The sequence below is a fragment of the Ooceraea biroi genome, chromosome 5 (assembly GCF_003672135.1).
Source record: "Ooceraea biroi isolate clonal line C1 chromosome 5, Obir_v5.4, whole genome shotgun sequence".
In the NCBI taxonomy this organism is placed as follows: Eukaryota; Metazoa; Arthropoda; class Insecta; order Hymenoptera; family Formicidae; genus Ooceraea; species Ooceraea biroi.
Genome location: NC_039510.1, coordinates 15,011,697 through 15,028,857, shown reverse-complemented (window position 1 = coordinate 15,028,857; position 17,161 = coordinate 15,011,697). Strand labels below are relative to the sequence as shown.

General features: G+C 44.4%; 2 protein-coding genes across 2 annotated transcripts; one reads left to right on the top strand and one right to left on the bottom strand.

Moving 5' to 3' along the window:
- Positions 1 to 97: 97 nt before the first annotated feature.
- On the top strand, positions 98 to 3,759 carry LOC105285230 (85/88 kDa calcium-independent phospholipase A2). Its single transcript, XM_011349324.3, has 3 exons — positions 98 to 650; positions 860 to 950; positions 1,130 to 3,759. Exons 1-3 carry the CDS (start codon positions 430 to 432, stop codon positions 3,227 to 3,229), a joined length of 2,412 nt encoding a protein of 803 aa, XP_011347626.1. The 5' UTR covers positions 98 to 429; the 3' UTR covers positions 3,230 to 3,759.
- Positions 3,760 to 3,870: 111 nt separating this feature from the next.
- Positions 3,871 to 12,769, bottom strand: LOC105285231 (transcription factor Sox-1a). Its single transcript, XM_011349325.3, has 4 exons — positions 11,779 to 12,769; positions 6,123 to 6,300; positions 5,550 to 5,637; positions 3,871 to 4,813 (listed from the first exon to the last, which is right to left on the bottom strand). The coding sequence occupies exons 1-4, from the start codon at positions 12,032 to 12,034 to the stop codon at positions 4,136 to 4,138; spliced, it is 1,200 nt and encodes a 399-aa protein (XP_011347627.1). The 5' UTR covers positions 12,035 to 12,769; the 3' UTR covers positions 3,871 to 4,135.
- Positions 12,770 to 17,161: the final 4,392 nt, after the last annotated feature.

Below are 17,161 nucleotides of genomic sequence, written 5' to 3'. Positions count from 1 at the left end.
GTTACTAAATTTTCCGCCCGGGTTGCCCATTCGCGGAAAATCTAGTAACATTGTTCAGCTGTTGTCTGCCGAATTGCAACACGTTCTAGTTATTTTTTCTTTCAGGGGATGATGCGTTTGGTGCAATGATTCGCGACTTTGCATTCCCGTCGCGTGTGGCACCCGAGTAGAGAAGTGGAGGTAGATTTTAGTTGGTGTGATTCCCGTGATTTTTCAAGGTTTGAATCGGGTGAACACCATTCATGTGCGTTACTTATGAAACTGGGTGAGCGATAGTAGGGGACATAGTGCATGGGGCAAGTTGTCATGCCGTTGTTTCGCGACGTAATGAGCGATACGAAGTCGCGTAACGCTTCGATGCGGTAGAAATCGGTGACACGTTATTCTGTTGCGTGAGAAAACCGTTTTTTAAGTCGCAACGCCGGCACTATGGCCTGGCTCGGTACAATCGCAAATAACGTCCTGCGTAACATCGTTTTCTCGGACACACCTCCGAATGTCGTCCAAGAGGTCCGACCGGAGCAGTATACTCATCGACATATCCATTCCCGCGAGGACGGGATCGTACTTTATGGACCTGGTGAAAAATCTCAAAAATATGAAATTGTATTGCACAGACCTTGCACGGAAACTCTGCATCAGGCGTATAGGTATATAGCTTATTTAATGTCACGTTATATTATCAATGTAAAACAACTCGATTTTATAATTATTGATTATAAATTCTAATATAATGACACTAATTATAATTGTATGAGAGAGAGAGAGAGAGATACAGCCTTTTCTTTATATACATTCTCATATATACATAATCATATGATATAGTAATTTGTTTCTCAATTTTGAAATGCTCTTTCAGCCTGTTTCGTTCGGAGATTCCCGAAGAAGTTGAGACACGATTCATAATATACAAGGACAAAGTCCCTGTACTTGTACAAATAGTACGCGAGGTAATGTACTTTGCTGAATATATTTGTAAAAGCTGACTCTGCTTAAGTAAACTTTAAGGAAATAGTTTTATTTGTAGTGTCTCAATCTTTTAGGTATAATTTAAACAAAAACTTGCTAATCGTTAAATATTAATAAATTTTTCTACAACTTAATTGAGTGTGTAATAATCTGTTTTAAGATGTGTAGCGTTGGAAAAATTCAGAAACTATGCGACACCTTGGTGGAACACCCAACGTGGACTCTGGCGCACTTAGCGGCCTACTTTGCACTCCACGACGCATTTACGCACGCTATTGTCAACAGCCAGCTTAACAGTGGTGACTTGGAGACCGGTATCTCACCCTTACAAGTCGCCGTGCAGACCAACAATCTGCGCACCGTCGAGTTGTTGATAGCAGCAAAGAGTTCGCTGGAGCATTTGGATCACAACGCGAATACAGTCTACCATTACGCTGCCACATCCACCAAGGAGATCATTCTTGCTTTGGGCTCGGGTCTTCCAAACAGTTTGAACAGTCGTAATAGCAGCGGTCATACTCCTATTCACGTTGCGTGCCACAGCGACAAGCCCGAGTGCGTCAAGGCGCTCTTATTGATCGGTGCCGACGTGAACATACCCGCTTCCGAGGGCCAACCTTCCAGTCCCGGTTACGTTGGCGATTTCCTACACAGCCAACCAAACGTACTTCACCCCGAGGACATGAAGTTCGGCGGCACGCCGTTGCACTGGTCGCGCAGCCGCGAGGTGATCACGGCGCTGATCGAGACCAACTGCGACATCGATGCGCTCAATTTCAACGGACGCACCGCGCTGCACGTGATGGCGATGCGCAAACGGCTACCTTGCATAGTCGCTCTGTTGAGCCACATGGCGTCTGTAAATATTGTCGACAACGACGGTAACACGCCGCTACATCTGGCCGTCGGGGCGGACACACCGGCGATCGTGCAGGCGCTCATCGGCTTCGGCGCCGATATCGACGCCCGAAACTGGAAATCGGAAACGCCCGTGCACAAGGCGAACATCGACACCACCGACGGCAACAAGATAATCTACATATTGCACGCGGTGGGCGCGCAGAGGTGTCCGGCCGAGATGACGAGCTGTCACTTGGGCTGCAGACACGGCGAGAATTACAGCGGCCTGTCGCCATCGGAACCGCCGCATTACATGCCGCGCAACGTTCTCGATCAGATGCTCCACGTATCCGGCATGGAACAGATGGCCGAAAGGAACAAACGAATTAAAGGCGGCAAGCTGCTCTGCCTCGACGGCGGCGGTATTCGCGGACTGGTTCTCATACAGGCGCTGCTGGAAATCGAGTCGGTTCTACAGCGGCCTGTGGTACACTGTTTCGATTGGATCGCTGGCACGTCGACCGGTGGTATCCTGGCGCTCGGCCTCGCTGCTGGTAAGTCCCTACGAGAATGTCAGGCACTTTACTTTCGCATTAAGGAGGATGCCTTTGTGGGCTCGCGACCCTACAACAGCGAGGGTTTGGAGAAGGAGTTGAAGAAGTGCCTCGGCATGCACACCGTTATGGCGGACGTTGTACGGCCAAAGATCATGATCACGGGTGTACTGGCCGACCGGAAACCCGTGGATCTTCATTTATTTCGTAATTATGATGCAGCTAGCGTTCTGTTGAAACTACCGGAGAACACGATGTTCAAGTCGACGTTGTCGCCAAAGGAACAACTACTCTGGAAGGCGGCGAGGGCGACTGGTGCAGCACCGTCGTACTTTCGAGCATTCGGTAGATTCTTGGATGGCGGCCTGATCGCCAACAATCCCACTCTGGACGCCATGACGGAGATTCACGAGTATAATCTGGCGCTTAAAGCCGTTGATCGCGAGAAAGAAGCGGTACCGTTGTCGCTGGTAGTTTCTCTTGGCACAGGAGTCGTACCGACCACATGTACTTCGCAAGAAATGGACATTTTCCGTCCCGACAGTCTGATAAGTACCGCTAAGCTTGCATTTGGAATTTCGGCGCTTGGCTCGCTGTTGGTTGAACAAGCGACAGCCAGCGACGGTCGGGTGGTCGATCGCGCTCGCACTTGGTGTTCCATGATTGGCGTGCCATATTATAGATTCAATCCGCAGCTATCGACGGAGGTCGCCATGGATGAAAAGAATGACGAAGTCTTGGTAAATATGATCTGGTCCGCGAAAGCGTTCATGCACGCGAATCGAAATCAAGTGAAAGAATTAGCAGCTGTTATTAATCGTGATCTCAACTCGGAGAACGATATTGCGGGACTATATTGCGCATAGTTCCGCGTACAGTTGATATTATTATGTCGACAATTTACCACTAGCTTAGCTACTTAATTAATTATTTAATTTATTTCATATTTAGCAATTTTCTGTCTGCATGTATTAGAAAATCACTGCAACTTTTTGCTGATGTCTCGACTGTGAATGTGATACTAGACCTATGTCTACATTAGGTACAATATCGTTTGCGAGACGCTTGCACATGGTCACGTGCTCTCCTCTCCAATTCAGTCAAAATAAAATTTTTTTCCTAATCACTGAATAACTAAGAAACTGATGTGATCTGATGTATAATTAAATAATTTTTTTTAATTTTATTTATAGATCTAATTGTAATTTATAGATTTAATTGCAAGTCCCATGTTTCTAATTCTATTATTTTTCTTTTGTGTTATTTCCGCCAAAGATTTCGAGGCGAGCGTTACATATTAAGATGTAGATCAAAGAAAGATATTTAGACAATAGATCTGATTTATTTATTTATATTGTCACAGAGTTTACAGAGAAGAATAAATAAAAAAAAGAATAAAGAAGTTGAAGCAGTTGGATATAACATTTTACCTCATAGAATAAATGTCATCGGTTTTGTCATTAAGTACGATATGCGCACGCGCATTGCTTAAATATCAGTATTTAAATATAATATTTTACAGTTTTCATTAGGCACACGATATTCGAGATTCCAATGATGTAACGTACCGTCAAGGAGGTGAACGATCCAGATTCCAGGCAGCAGTCATCAAATAGCTCGGATACATGTATTGCGACTTGAAAATATTCGGACAGCTCGAAACTGAGCTTAAAACTCGATTACATTTGTACGATTTGACCATCGAAAAATTCCAAGCTCAATTTGATCACGAACGTAGCGTCGTCTCACCTTCTCGGCGGTTCGGGGTTCATTTATCGGGGTCCCATATAATACGGTGGTTGCGCCATGGACGCCGATATGTAGGGATAAAAGGAAGGATGCGACGACACGCTCTGCGACTGATAGTCGTTTTCCTCACCGTGAACAGCGTATCCTTCCGCGGTGGGATAATACTGCCCGTGCACGCAGGTGTAGGAAGTCTTAGCGGCGGCTGCGGCAGCGGTGACTCCACTCATCTCCGCGGGATACTTGAGACCATCTGGATACCCCTTGGCTTCCGGATACCCCTTGGGCAGATCGTAGGATTTAGCCTGCAAGTCCGAGTATTTGATCGCCGTCGGTTCGTGATGATGATACGACCTGGTGCCAGTCATCTCGTGGTACTTGGCGACTTCGTGACACTTGGCCTCGGCGTAACTCCTCGTCTCGTACGTCTGCTTGCCAGGATGATCGGCGGCAGTGGGATACTTTGCGACGGTCTCGTTCACCCAGACCGGTCTGGCTAGGTCATACGTACTGGATTTGGGCTCGTGATAAGTCGACGGTCGTTCATACGTCTTTACACCGGTGTCCGGGTACAGACGAGCGTACGTGCAGTCCGAAGGACTAGCCGAAGAGTCGAGGGAAGTCCCCGGCGATGATAGTCCGCCTCTGTGCATGATGATGCTCATCTGATCGTCCGACTTCGGCTTCCTCCGACGCGGCTGATACTAGAGTTCCGATAAAGGAATAAATTGTGTAGATAATTTATATAAATTGTTAGTAACTTTATGATATAAATTAGTTTTGGCAATTCACGGCGGAGATGCTCGAGCTTGAAATTAATTCGAAACTATGACTAAACTGTTCGAACAATTTGAGCTGGTGGCTTTTGAAATCTTCGGACCATGTAACAGATTCACATGATTCAGTTTTTTTATCGTATCGGTAATTTTGCCGAGTCGGCGCATTTATCATAGTGAAGGCGTTTAGACGATTCGAACCGAGCCGAACCGTGTGAACTGTTAACTGTTAAATCTTGTTTTTCCATAGCACGTCCGTCGCGTTCCGTCGTCTCATCATTGCCACTCGACTTTCTCGCTCACATCGAGCGGCGACACGGATGGTTTCGTCGCGGGGAATTCATTTCCCCTTCCCGTAAATCACCGTCGGCGCGGCGTGGTAGGATGTAAATCGCTCGGCCGATCGAGCCTCGATTAACCACTCGAGCGCTTTAAGACGAATGCGTGCTGCATGCGCTAATTCATCTCGCTATCCCGCGAATCGGAGACTGGCTCGATCTTGCACGATTTCGTAACGCGCAAGACGTTCCCTGTTACTTTTTAACGATGATATGTAGGATACCTCTGCCTCTCCTATCGGCGCGAATACGCGATATCCTCGCTCCACATTATAGCTTAGTCGTGTTATCGGTTGATTATCAAGCAGTCGGTTTATTAATGTTACCTTGTAATGCGGATGTTGCTTCTTGTGCGCGTTTCGCAGTCTTTCAGCTTCCTCGATAAACGGCTGCTTCTCACCGTCGCTCAAAATCCTATGGTGAAATAGTAGGATACAAAATGGTAGATGAAAGATTGTAATTAATTACTTAAATTATCTGATTCTAAATAGTTTGGAATAAAACTACTCAAACTTTAAATTCGAATAACTTATATGGAAACACCAGCATTCCAATTATTTAATCAGTTTCCTTTTTATGATTCGTCATCACCTTCATTGGCTGTAGTCCAATTGATGTATTCCAAAGCTTTAAAACATTTTTTTTTCCTTCTTTTTATTTGCAAGAAGAGAAAAGATAGAAAGTATTTCAAAGCATTTGTAGCGCTAACAATAAGTAGACCGCACTCTTTATTTAAATAAGAATCAGACCAGTTGGATATCTTTGAAGCTATTATAATATTATAATATAAATTCTAAGTATTCGAAAGTCCGAACAACAAGGTTGATTGTTTAATATTAGTGATGATTTTTCCGTCATACAACATTCTTTTTCTGTATAGTGTGTTTAGTTGAGATTACCTCCACAACTTTCCCAACGTTTTTGACAATTCGGCGTTATGCAATTGCGGATATTGATCGGCCAATCGTCGTCTTGCCGCCTGTGCCCACACCATGAAGGCGTTCATAGGCCGCTTCACATGGGCACTTCTTCGTCCACCGGCGCGCGAAGTTACCGGAAGTAGCGTCCAGTCGTATCCTGCAAATACAACAGTTGAAGAATTCGTGATTTTTATAAAGTTCATTTTATTCATATTCACGCGCGTTAAATATATCATGAACGTGGATGGATTTCAGGGAGAGTAGGCTCAACGATCAGAAATAATCGGAAAATGGAGAAAGAATAAAAGTACAAGAATAAAAGCCCTCTTTGGTAAATTTATTTGTAACTTTGGTAATTTTTTTTGGTATAAATTTTAGGAGCATTTGCGAATTTCGGCAGCTTGCAAATTTTGTTGAGACTTGATGGGATGATTCTTGTAAGAGAACGAATCTTATAACGCACGTACATTTGCATTGCAAGTTGCTTTTTCATTGATTCAATTACAATTATACGTAACAGTGGAATTTTCCGGTTTATTTCATAGATATACAGATTGTCCTCGCGAGCGCCGGAAGTAATCCTGCTCGCGCAATTGGATCATAAAGGTATACGAGATAAAGCTACACCTGTATCCTCGTGTGGCTCGTGTGACCGATTCGACTGACATTTGTTGGCGCCGTCGGTTTCTCTCCTCTTCTTCCGTCTTCTCTCTATTTAACTTCTCTGCGAACGCGATAGGACTTTTACGACCTGGAAATCGTACAAAGAGAGTGAAAGAGAGAAGAAGAGAAAAAGAGAGAGAGGAAAGAGAGTCGGCTCGGTCAAACACAGCGGACTTTATCGCTGTCCATTCTCGTTTGCTTTGAGAATCTAATTGTTATTGCTGCTTGGCAATGTTCCCTTATCTCTCGCAAATAACTATTTAGTCGTTTATATTAAAGCTTATTTAAGTTGAAAATCTCTTTTTGTAGTCTTGTATTGATCTGCAAGACATAAATAAAATTAATTATTCGAATTAAATCAGTCTCGTCTCCGTCTTGAAAAATTAACTTTTCACATCGCATCTCGTATTAAAATGTTTAGTCGAATTTATGTAGACATAATGTATTATTAAGGTTCATTATGAAGTAGCTCTACTTCTGGTCACATAGTCGCCACGTAAAGTGACGTAAGTGCTCCGAATTACCAAAAATCTCGGGTCGCTTAATAAGAATTCGACTCCGGATGTGTTCCTATATTTCTCTTCGTGGGAAAGGAGCGCGTGCGTTACGAACGGGCTGAGGTCGTAAAACCTCGTCTCCCTTCGAACAAAAATGTACACCAACTTATGTAAATCTGCTCTGCACTCCTCTGCTTCATAATCCTCCTAAATCTTAATTCTCCGGCCCACACACACACACGTACACACATTACATACACAAAGAATGATCTGGCTCATATTCGAGGCAAATGACTGGAGGAACGAGGAAGAGTCGCAAGGACTTAATTACTTAACTTACAATTTACAAATGGCCGTAAATTGCAAAAAGCATTGAAAGGTATTACGGAAAAAACTATATACAGGGTGTCCCGGGTTTTAACCGACAAACTGCGGGCGCATATTCTACTAGTGGAAATAAAAAAAAATTCTTATATCGAGTTTGCTTAGAAATGCTTTATTACAAAGTTATAAATCAATATTGAAAAGAAATGTGAGATAAGTAACAACGGAACATAGTGTAGAATTTGGAAGGTCGAAGATGTGTTTATGTTACGTGTATTCACATGTATTCATGTTCATTATGTTGAAACGATTCAGTATGATTGTTACTTTCACAACAGTAGCTGTTAGATTTCAATCGTCGTGTCAACTAGCAATTACTATCAGAATGCCAAAAGTGTTTTCAAATGAGGAATACACCGATATTCATTTCGTGTACGGATTCCGTGACGGAAATGCACGAGCTGCCGTACGAGAGTATCAACGTAGACTTCCTAACAGGAGAGTACCAGATAGATTTAAAGCAACGAATTACTAATTCAGTTACTGAGATGCAACAACATTTTCAGGAATGTCGTACCGTAACAAATTCTGTACTACGTCGATGTCTAGCTTGTATCGATGTGCAAGGACAACATTTTGAAATGCGTCACTAAATCATTGCGTAGATAATTTTTATTCTTGTGAAAAAATCCGTTGTTACTTATCTGATATTTCTTTTCAATATTGGTTTATAACTTTGTAATAAAGCATTTCTAAGCAAACTCGATATAAGAATTTTTTCTTATTTCCACTAGTAGAATATGCTCCCGCAGTTTGTCGGTTAAAACCCGGGACACCCTGTATATATTTTTATTCTTTCTTTTTTATTATACTTTATATTATATATTTATTATATTTCGGAGAATCTTAAATTATCATTCTTAAATATGGATACTGAGTTTTACTCTCTCCTGTTCCCGCTCGAGAGTAATGTTTTTGCTCTGCGTGAAATCGAGTCAAAGTGTCACAGTAAGCCTGTCATGTTGTTCATGTTCCTAATTGTGATGACTATCGGAGAGCGAGTCATAGCGATGTGGCAAAGGGGGACAGAGGAATGCAGAAGAGACCTCAGGAGGACGACGCACGTGGCGAAGTGTCAACCCGGGGGTTCGGGAAGCTAGTCGAAGCTAATTACCGTAGATCCACGGTCCACTGGCGCGGCACTTGTGTCGGCGTCTTTAAGCATCCGGGGGAGGTCCTGCGTCGATACCCGCAGCCGAAATGTAAGTTTTACACGGAAACGCGGAAGGGCTTGTTGCGGAGAACGCGACAAGAATAGAGAAAATTTCGCGCGAAACCAGCCGAACGTGGCCGTACGTGGTCGATTAGGCGTGCGAAAAGCGTGTCAGTCCTGGAAGAGGATTCGGAGGAAGAGCGGTCGCAGTCCGCGTGCAGAGATGCGACTCATCTTTGAGATTGACGGAGTACGAACCCAATAAGGAACATCTTTTCGAGCGGAGTGGAATATGGAGGATAGCGTTGTCACGTTGGCATCGTCACGAATGAGACAAAAATTAGCAACATAATAAATTATTACTTTAGGGTAACGTTAATTGATGTATCCATTATCGGAAAATCGGATTGTTGGCGTCGGATGGATGCCTGACGCTGATCGCAGGATGAATCTCGGATCGCAGAATGATGACAGCGGCTCGCCAAATATCTGCGCTTAATTTTAGTTGCTCGCCTTCCCTCTTGCTTCGATCAGGCTAATTACGCAAATGACGAGTCAGCAAATCGGCAAATTGGCATGATACGAGTGACCGAGAACTCTCACGTTTTTCCAGGATCATGAACGGCTTTTGAGCGGAGATCAGGGCCGTAGTTAGTGCCGTCGTGCCAGGCCACAATAGGCGGGTTGTTGGCCTGGTGAATGAACCGGTGTGCTTGGCCATGCCGGCCGTCAATGACGACCTGTCGTCGACTCTTGCTACATTAACTCCTTTACAAATCCCTCCCCCTCGCCTTTAACGAGGCTCTCTTAAATGCTTCGACACCTCGTGCCGCCGATGTTTGACATTACGTAGCTCGTTGCCACGTGCTCGATGATTTCCAAATGGAAATTTCACCGTCGCCACAGTATTATATATTCTTATAAAAATTCGCAAAGATGTAATATCCACTCTTTTGAATAAATAGTACATATATTATTTTCAACTCAACGAATTAGTGCAGATCCTTCATTGAGTGTGTTGATACGAAAATGATGTATTTTGAAGAAATGTCATGCAGTATTATCTCGTAAAAATCATCACGTAAAGATATTTGAAAAGAGATAGGATATAAGAATTCCTTTTCTTTTTGCTCATTGTATCCATTCAATCAACGCTCCATACTTAATGCAGTTTGGCAAAACTTAGATTCAGAACTATTAATGTAAAATAATAGAATTTCGAATTGTGTAATATGAGATAAGTTTACATCATTGCGAAAAAAGCGGATCATTTATACGATATATTTATGCGAAATGTGCTCGCGTATAATTTATGATATATGTATGTCGAGGGTTGCTTGTATCTACATCGAGTGGACACTTTGTAATGAAATGCGCATCGCTTAGCGTCGATGAATCAAATATTTAAACTCTGCCACGCAGGCTTCTTCTCTTCTCAAGTCCCATGATAAATTATTTGGATTATACATTCTTGCGGCCAGTGTTTATGAATCCCCCGCGCGTGCCATCGGTTTTTGAGCTTCAACCATCGACGAGCTCCAAGTATTTCTTCATCTCGCTGTTGTCTCTGGCATTGCACCGTACAGCTCTAAGTAATCCTCCAATTTAATCTGTTACAACAGAAGCCAATTCTGATGCGCAACGTAGCGTTTCGAAACCAGAGACAGATCAATCACAGCACGAAAAAATTGATTTCTCCAGAAGAAGTGAAGAAATTTATTTATTTTACAGTTACGAAAAACATTTATAACATTTATATTTATAGAAATTATGGACTAAATATTTAGCAAGCAATTGAACGCACAGTGCTAATAGTCCATCTTGCGTCCCGTTCTCAGGATCCAGCCAGTCTCCGCTGCGGTCAAATCGCGGCTCTTCGCTTAATCCGCTGCATCGACCAGACTTCATTAATCCTCATAATTATTCGTGTCGCGATTGTCTAACGTCGCGAGTAAAATTAGTCCAACGGAGATATCATCTCCGGCAATTTCTACCTGCCCGCCGACGATCTCCGACGAGGAGACGCGCGTACTCTCCGCGGCGGAAACTTGGTCGTCTCGCGGGGACTAAGTCTCGTCGCGCGCCATAAATCATGTCTCGCGGCCCGCGGCGGCGAACGATCTTTCAGATTTAATTCGGTACTAACATAATTAGCGGCAGTGCGGTGGCAGGCGCGCACGTTCGCCTCGTCTCGCTCTGTTCGCAGCACCTGCCGTGCTCCCGAATCTTCCCCGGTGGAGAGTCGTCTCCCCGCGAGAGTTGTCCTCGGCCATATTTCTTCAACCTCGTCCGACTCCCTCGTCTTTCTCCCCTCGTCAGGTTCCCTGCTCTTCTTACTTTCTCTTCTTACTCTCGTTGTCGAATATCGCTCGGATAAATCTGCGAGCGGGCGAATGGAGGAGAGGCCGACGACGCGAGCTTTCAGCGCCAATTACCAGCTTCCCCCCAAACGATGAAGACGGGCAACGGGCGAGAAAGAATGAACGGCAAATGAATGCGTCACGTGCTATTCAGAGAGTATATTTTTCGCTGACCAATGTGCACTTATAAATTAATGTTCGACTTAAATTTAATTTAATTTGATTTAATTATAATTTAATTAATTATTGATATCGTCAAGCCTTGTAGCTGCAGATTGTGCGAATATTTTGTAAATATTTTATCACTTTCGTAATGTCTTGAGACAAAATAGTTTCTCATTGTTATATTGGACAATGAGCTTTAATGACAAATCAGATCTAAATGAATTTTCTCAAACGAAAGATTACACTAAAGTCACCGATGCGATTGTTTCTAAACGATCGGCAGTTTTAAAGAGCAATGCTTCAAGATGTGTACTTTTTGTTTATTTCCAATATTCTCTATAATTAGTTGGAATAATTGTTACTTTTAATATAAAAGGAACTACGTTGCATAATATAAAAATGTGTATGCACACCTTGCAGTAATTTGCCCACGGCGTCGTCCAAGGAGTTGTTGCTGCAGTGTTCATTGCTGGATGGGCCAGCTTTATCCTCCATCGATGGCAAACCGTTATTATTGTGATGGGCCTCCATTTTTATCCCCGTCCTAACACGCGCGCAAAACACTTTTTTCACCAGTTGGTACGCACAATCCAAGACTCTCATAAATATTGAAGAGATCCGCGGACACAACAAATTCTTCTTTCGGCACGAAAATGTGAAAAATGTCATCAGACGATCAACGATAAATCGAATGGCAAATTTCGATGAGAGATAAAGTGCGCCTCGTGGATTTGATGCCGATAAGCACTTCTCGGTAAGAGATCTCCGTCGCAGGAAAAAAAGGCCTAATAATTAATCAAGGGTTATCAGGACGCGATTATCGGGTCGGACAGGTCAGGCCGAATCTTCTTTATAGACTACTTAGACGACCCCTGTCTGCGACCTCATCCTCATCGGATATATATCTCGATATTGAGCCAATTCCTACGAACTCGTAGATCACTCAGGGATTCACTTCGTTATCGGGTCCGGGAAACATTAGACAGAAATCGACGCGATGTGTCGAGAGGAGAGATACGCTCCACCGAGCTGCGTTTCCCGGATTTACTATGCCTCATCCATCGATTTCTTCGAGAATACCGATCTTAGGCTCTTTCCATACTTCGTACGAGACAAGAATAGTCCTATGAGGAGCACGCTACTCCGCGATGCCAAATCGAACGGAAATGGATTCGCCCCGGACGACTTCGGGATCATCGAGTCACGTCATCGTCAAGTTGGCGACGTCTCGAACGCCAGAGGCGTTTTGTCGCGCTTATCTCTCTTTTCTTTCTCTTCCCTCTCAACATTAATAATTATCGACGACGGAGAGGAGGTACGTGCTGATCGCGTCGCTCCGGTTCCGCTCGCGTCATCGACGGGGTCACGGAGGTGTCACGGAGGAACACGCGGCGGCACTGGCGGGATCAGGTGGACCTCCGATGGCCGACTGATCGGCCGAGACGAGAGACGCGACGACGTACCCGACGGATTCAGGGAGGCGAAGGAACACGGTGTTCAACCGCACAGGTTGCTCCGCGGGAGGAAGAGGCCGCGAGGCGAGAGACGAGACGAGCGCACGTCTGGCACACGCACCAAAACCGTCGGACGGATGGCAGACGGAGGCGGTTCCGTGGACCACCTCTATCTCTGGTGGGGAGACACGTAGGATCTTCCTCCTTTCTCTTCTTCCGCACCCTTCGCCGTCCCCAGTCCCTTTCTCTTCATTGTCGCTTCCTTGCGTCAGCATCGATCCCTCCTGCGAGTATCCTGCGCGCGCGATGCTGTCTCCTTACATCCCCGCGTCGGATCTTTCATGATTCCTCTCTCCGGCCTGGAGAGATCTTTCACGAAAAGATCAAGTTTTGTCAGACGTACGTTTTCTACTTTCATTTAATTTTTGATTTCAGGAAAAATGGACTTCACATTGTCAAAGAGTCAGTCTGTCAGTCAGAGGCAATCCTAAGTGAACTCTTTTGCTGAATTAATACGACAAGTTTGGGGAGAGTCATTTATAGAATCATCTCTTGGATTTTTATACGAATTTCGAGTTCTTCGTACGCTCGCACGGTCTACGATTATTACGATAGATCCATAGATACGAGCATCCGGTTAGCGATACTCACTCCGCACGACGATCGCGACAAAGCGTCGACTAATTACCGTCCATTTGTTGTCGCGAACATGTGAATCGTACGTGAAAGGTCACTGGAAAGTGGAGCGCCAATTTATTGATCATCGGCGAGTCAATGATTAATGATAAGGGTCTGCGAAAAGAGAGAGAGAGAGAGAGAGGAAAAAGAGAAGGAGAGACATCCACGTACGCACAGACGTGATTGCGAGTGCTGATTGATCGTTGATTATCTTTACACTCTATGGTTATCTAGATATACATATGCATCACTTGCATTAACGTTTTATGGTTGCGCCTGCACTGAAACAAAGCGAATTACATCAAAATACTGTTTCGCAGCCTCTTTGCAAGAAATCTTTCAAGCAACACAATCTTTCCGGACAGTTCAACGCTCGAAACACTTCTCTGTACATTCGATATGTAAATTCGAGAAAAATAATCCATCGCATACATATTAGGGGTGTGATTTAGTTTTGAGGGTTTTTTTTTGCTCAAAAACGCATGTATTTAAATATGATAATGACTGAATACCTTAATCAAAATATTTTCCTTCGTTTTCTGTAACTTTTTCCCATCTTTCTGGCAAGAGATCGATTCCACCACGATAAAATCACTCTTCTTTTCAGTTGATCCATTCGTCGACGAATTTTCGCACTTCTTCCAAATTATGAAAGTGTGTATCCTCTAAAGCGTGTTGCATCCACCGGAACAAATAATAATCGCATGGAGCAATGTCCGGAGAATACGCGGGGTGCGGTCAGACTTCCCATTCAAGCTCTAATAGTGTTTGTTTAATTGATAACGCAACGTGAGGTCGAGCGTTGTCACGAAGAAGAATCACTTTCCGTCGTTTACTCGCAATTGGTGGTCGTTTTTGGTCCACCGCTTGCTTCAACTTGTACAATTGGTGTCGATAACGATCAGCCGTGACAGTCTCATGCGGATTTAACAGCTCATAGTACACTATCCCACCAAATACAGAGCATTACTTTTGAACCGTGAATATTGCGTCTCGGAGTGGATGTTGATGGTTCGCCTGGATCCACCCATGATTTTCTGCGTTTCGGATTATCAAAATAGACCCACTTTTCATCCCCAGTAACAATCCGAGACAAAAGACTCTTCTTTTTTTTGCCTGGCGATCAACGAAATGCAAATGTTCAAATGGCACTTTCCGATAATTGATGTCGAACCCGTTTCCCTTCTTTCTGAATTTTTCCCATTTCATGTAAATGTTTGGTAACTGTTGTACGATCAACATTTAATGCTCCGGCAAGTTCTGAAGTGGATTGTGTTGGATTTTCGTGCAATAATGCTTGCAAATCTGCATTTTCAAGCTTTCTTGGTTGTCCCGAGCGTTCTTTGTCCTTCACATCAGTATGACCACTTTTAAAGCGTCTAAACCAGTATTCACACGTCTTAATTGATGGGGCAGAATCACCATAAGTTTCCACAAGAATTCTATAACCCTGAGCCGCAGTTTTCTTTTGATTAAAAAACAAAAGCAACGCATGTCGAAAACGCTGTTTCGGAAGTTGCATTTTTACGATGATATAAACACGACTGTTATTGCATCTATTGCTATAATGCTACTAAATGTGATGGATAATGTCAAGACTGTAAGAAACAACAGTTATGGGAAACAGCTATTGGAACAAACTGACACTACAGCCATCTGTTGCAAAACCCTCAAAACTAAATCACACTCCTAATATATTGCATCTCGTACGAGACGTACGATTGCTGCGCGATCAGAATGCGAAAAAAGCGCGTGCGACGAAATAAAGCAACGTGATTCGCGAGCAGAGAGCATCTCGAGTCTCTCGGGGAGTCTTTCCCTCCTTCGCGCTCACGGCTGTTCCGGCGAGCCTAATTATACAACGAATTTAATGAATGAGTGAGCTAGCAAATACAGTGGCTCATACACGGGCGTATATAACCACGGTCAATGCCGTGTGGCGGCTTTTGTGAAAAGATCAAAGAGAGCATCTCGCTCGCACTTTGCAGGATTAGCTCGCGCTGTCGGCGCGTGAACGCACGCGAGTGCGCGACTCCCGGCTCACCCCACGGATCAAAAATTGCATTTTTCGTCAGTTCTTCACGTCGAGCATGATGTCTCTTTTGACCATCGTCCCTTTCGTCCGCCACGTGAAGATGTCTCACGTTTTGTGTGCAAGTAAGAATGACAAAAAAGCTCCGTATCGTCGCTTATTATATTAATAGCGTTTTTATACAGAGGGGATCTTAAAATTAAATTAAAATGGCAGCTATACTGTTTCATCGATCTCTGCGTACGTTCGTCGAGAGATACTCGTTTATCCCGCGGATTCTCCAGATGTCTGCTGGCTGGGCGTCGCATTATGCAGCGACTGCGGCGCTCCGGCAAATGCAAATTTAGCTCCTCGCGGCGGGAACAATAATATTGATTTCACGAAGCCGGAATTTTGCTCGTGCCGGGATAAACATCCCGGCGCGCGCGCACGTGGCGTCAATATGCGCTTCTCGTTTCATGGTGTACGTAAGCGAGAATTCGTTTCAGGGCCGTTCCTGAGGCGCAGGCCTTGTCGACGTTTCTCCACGAGGAGAACATTCGGACGCGCGATCTCTTTATTTCCAGACGACGCTCGGTGTCGCCTTTTTAACGCGAATCGCTCGAAACGAAACATCGAGACGTCGCCGGGACTTCAGCGTCCAGAAGAAGGCATATCGGAACGATACGAAACGAAGAACAAAACTGAGGCCGATGGCGTACAACGTTTGAAATTACACGATTACACAATCGCTATTAATCACACGTATATAATCCGAAACGCCGGGGAAAATCGCTGTTGAAAGGCTCGAGAGTAGATTCTCGAGTCGATCGAAGGACACATCGAGCGGGTCGCCGCGCGATAAAATGATAATTCCAGCAATTCCTGGGGGTCGCGGCGGCGGCGTGCCGTGTCGGATACTTGAAAGAACCCCGTGGACGAAGGGGGAAACGAGCGGGGGGTCGAGCCGGGTACCCGACACATGTAGCCCCCCGGGTGGCGGGCACCGCGACTCGCGCTCGGACCCCCAACGGAGACACGAGCTTCGACACATTCTGCACTGTCATCATCGCGTCTCGGCAACGTCATTGCGTAGTACACGAGGCCGATAGCTACACGTGCGCGCGAGGGTACGCGTGTCGCTCATTTTCTCGAATCGCGGTTAAATCATTTTTATCAGAGCACCGCGACTTTCGCCACACTCACGAAAGAGTAATCATCAATTTTAATGTTTGATTTCAGCGAATGCGCTTGTTACTAAGCTAATAGTTAATAGTAGCTAATAATCAAGAACCATATTCACATTGTTTTTCATCCTGGAAGAGCTTTTCAATTAGATTAATATCTAATTGAATTCTTCAATTAATTTTTTTAGGAGAATTGCATTTGCAATTATCATACGTGCTATAGTTACAGAGAGCAAGATGCGAAGGGACGAATGATTAAACGAGTGATCGAAGTTGTGAAACTCACGAGTCGGTTCCTGTTGCTTTCTGATGGACTTGCTCGGACATCCTGGATTAAAGCTTACGAAACCTCTAATTACAGCTGACTCTTCATTAATGAATGAGTTCTAGAAACGGTTGCTCTCTTGGGACATAATCATATGTACCGAAATTTGTATATTTTCAGAAAGGAAAGTTATGGAAGCAA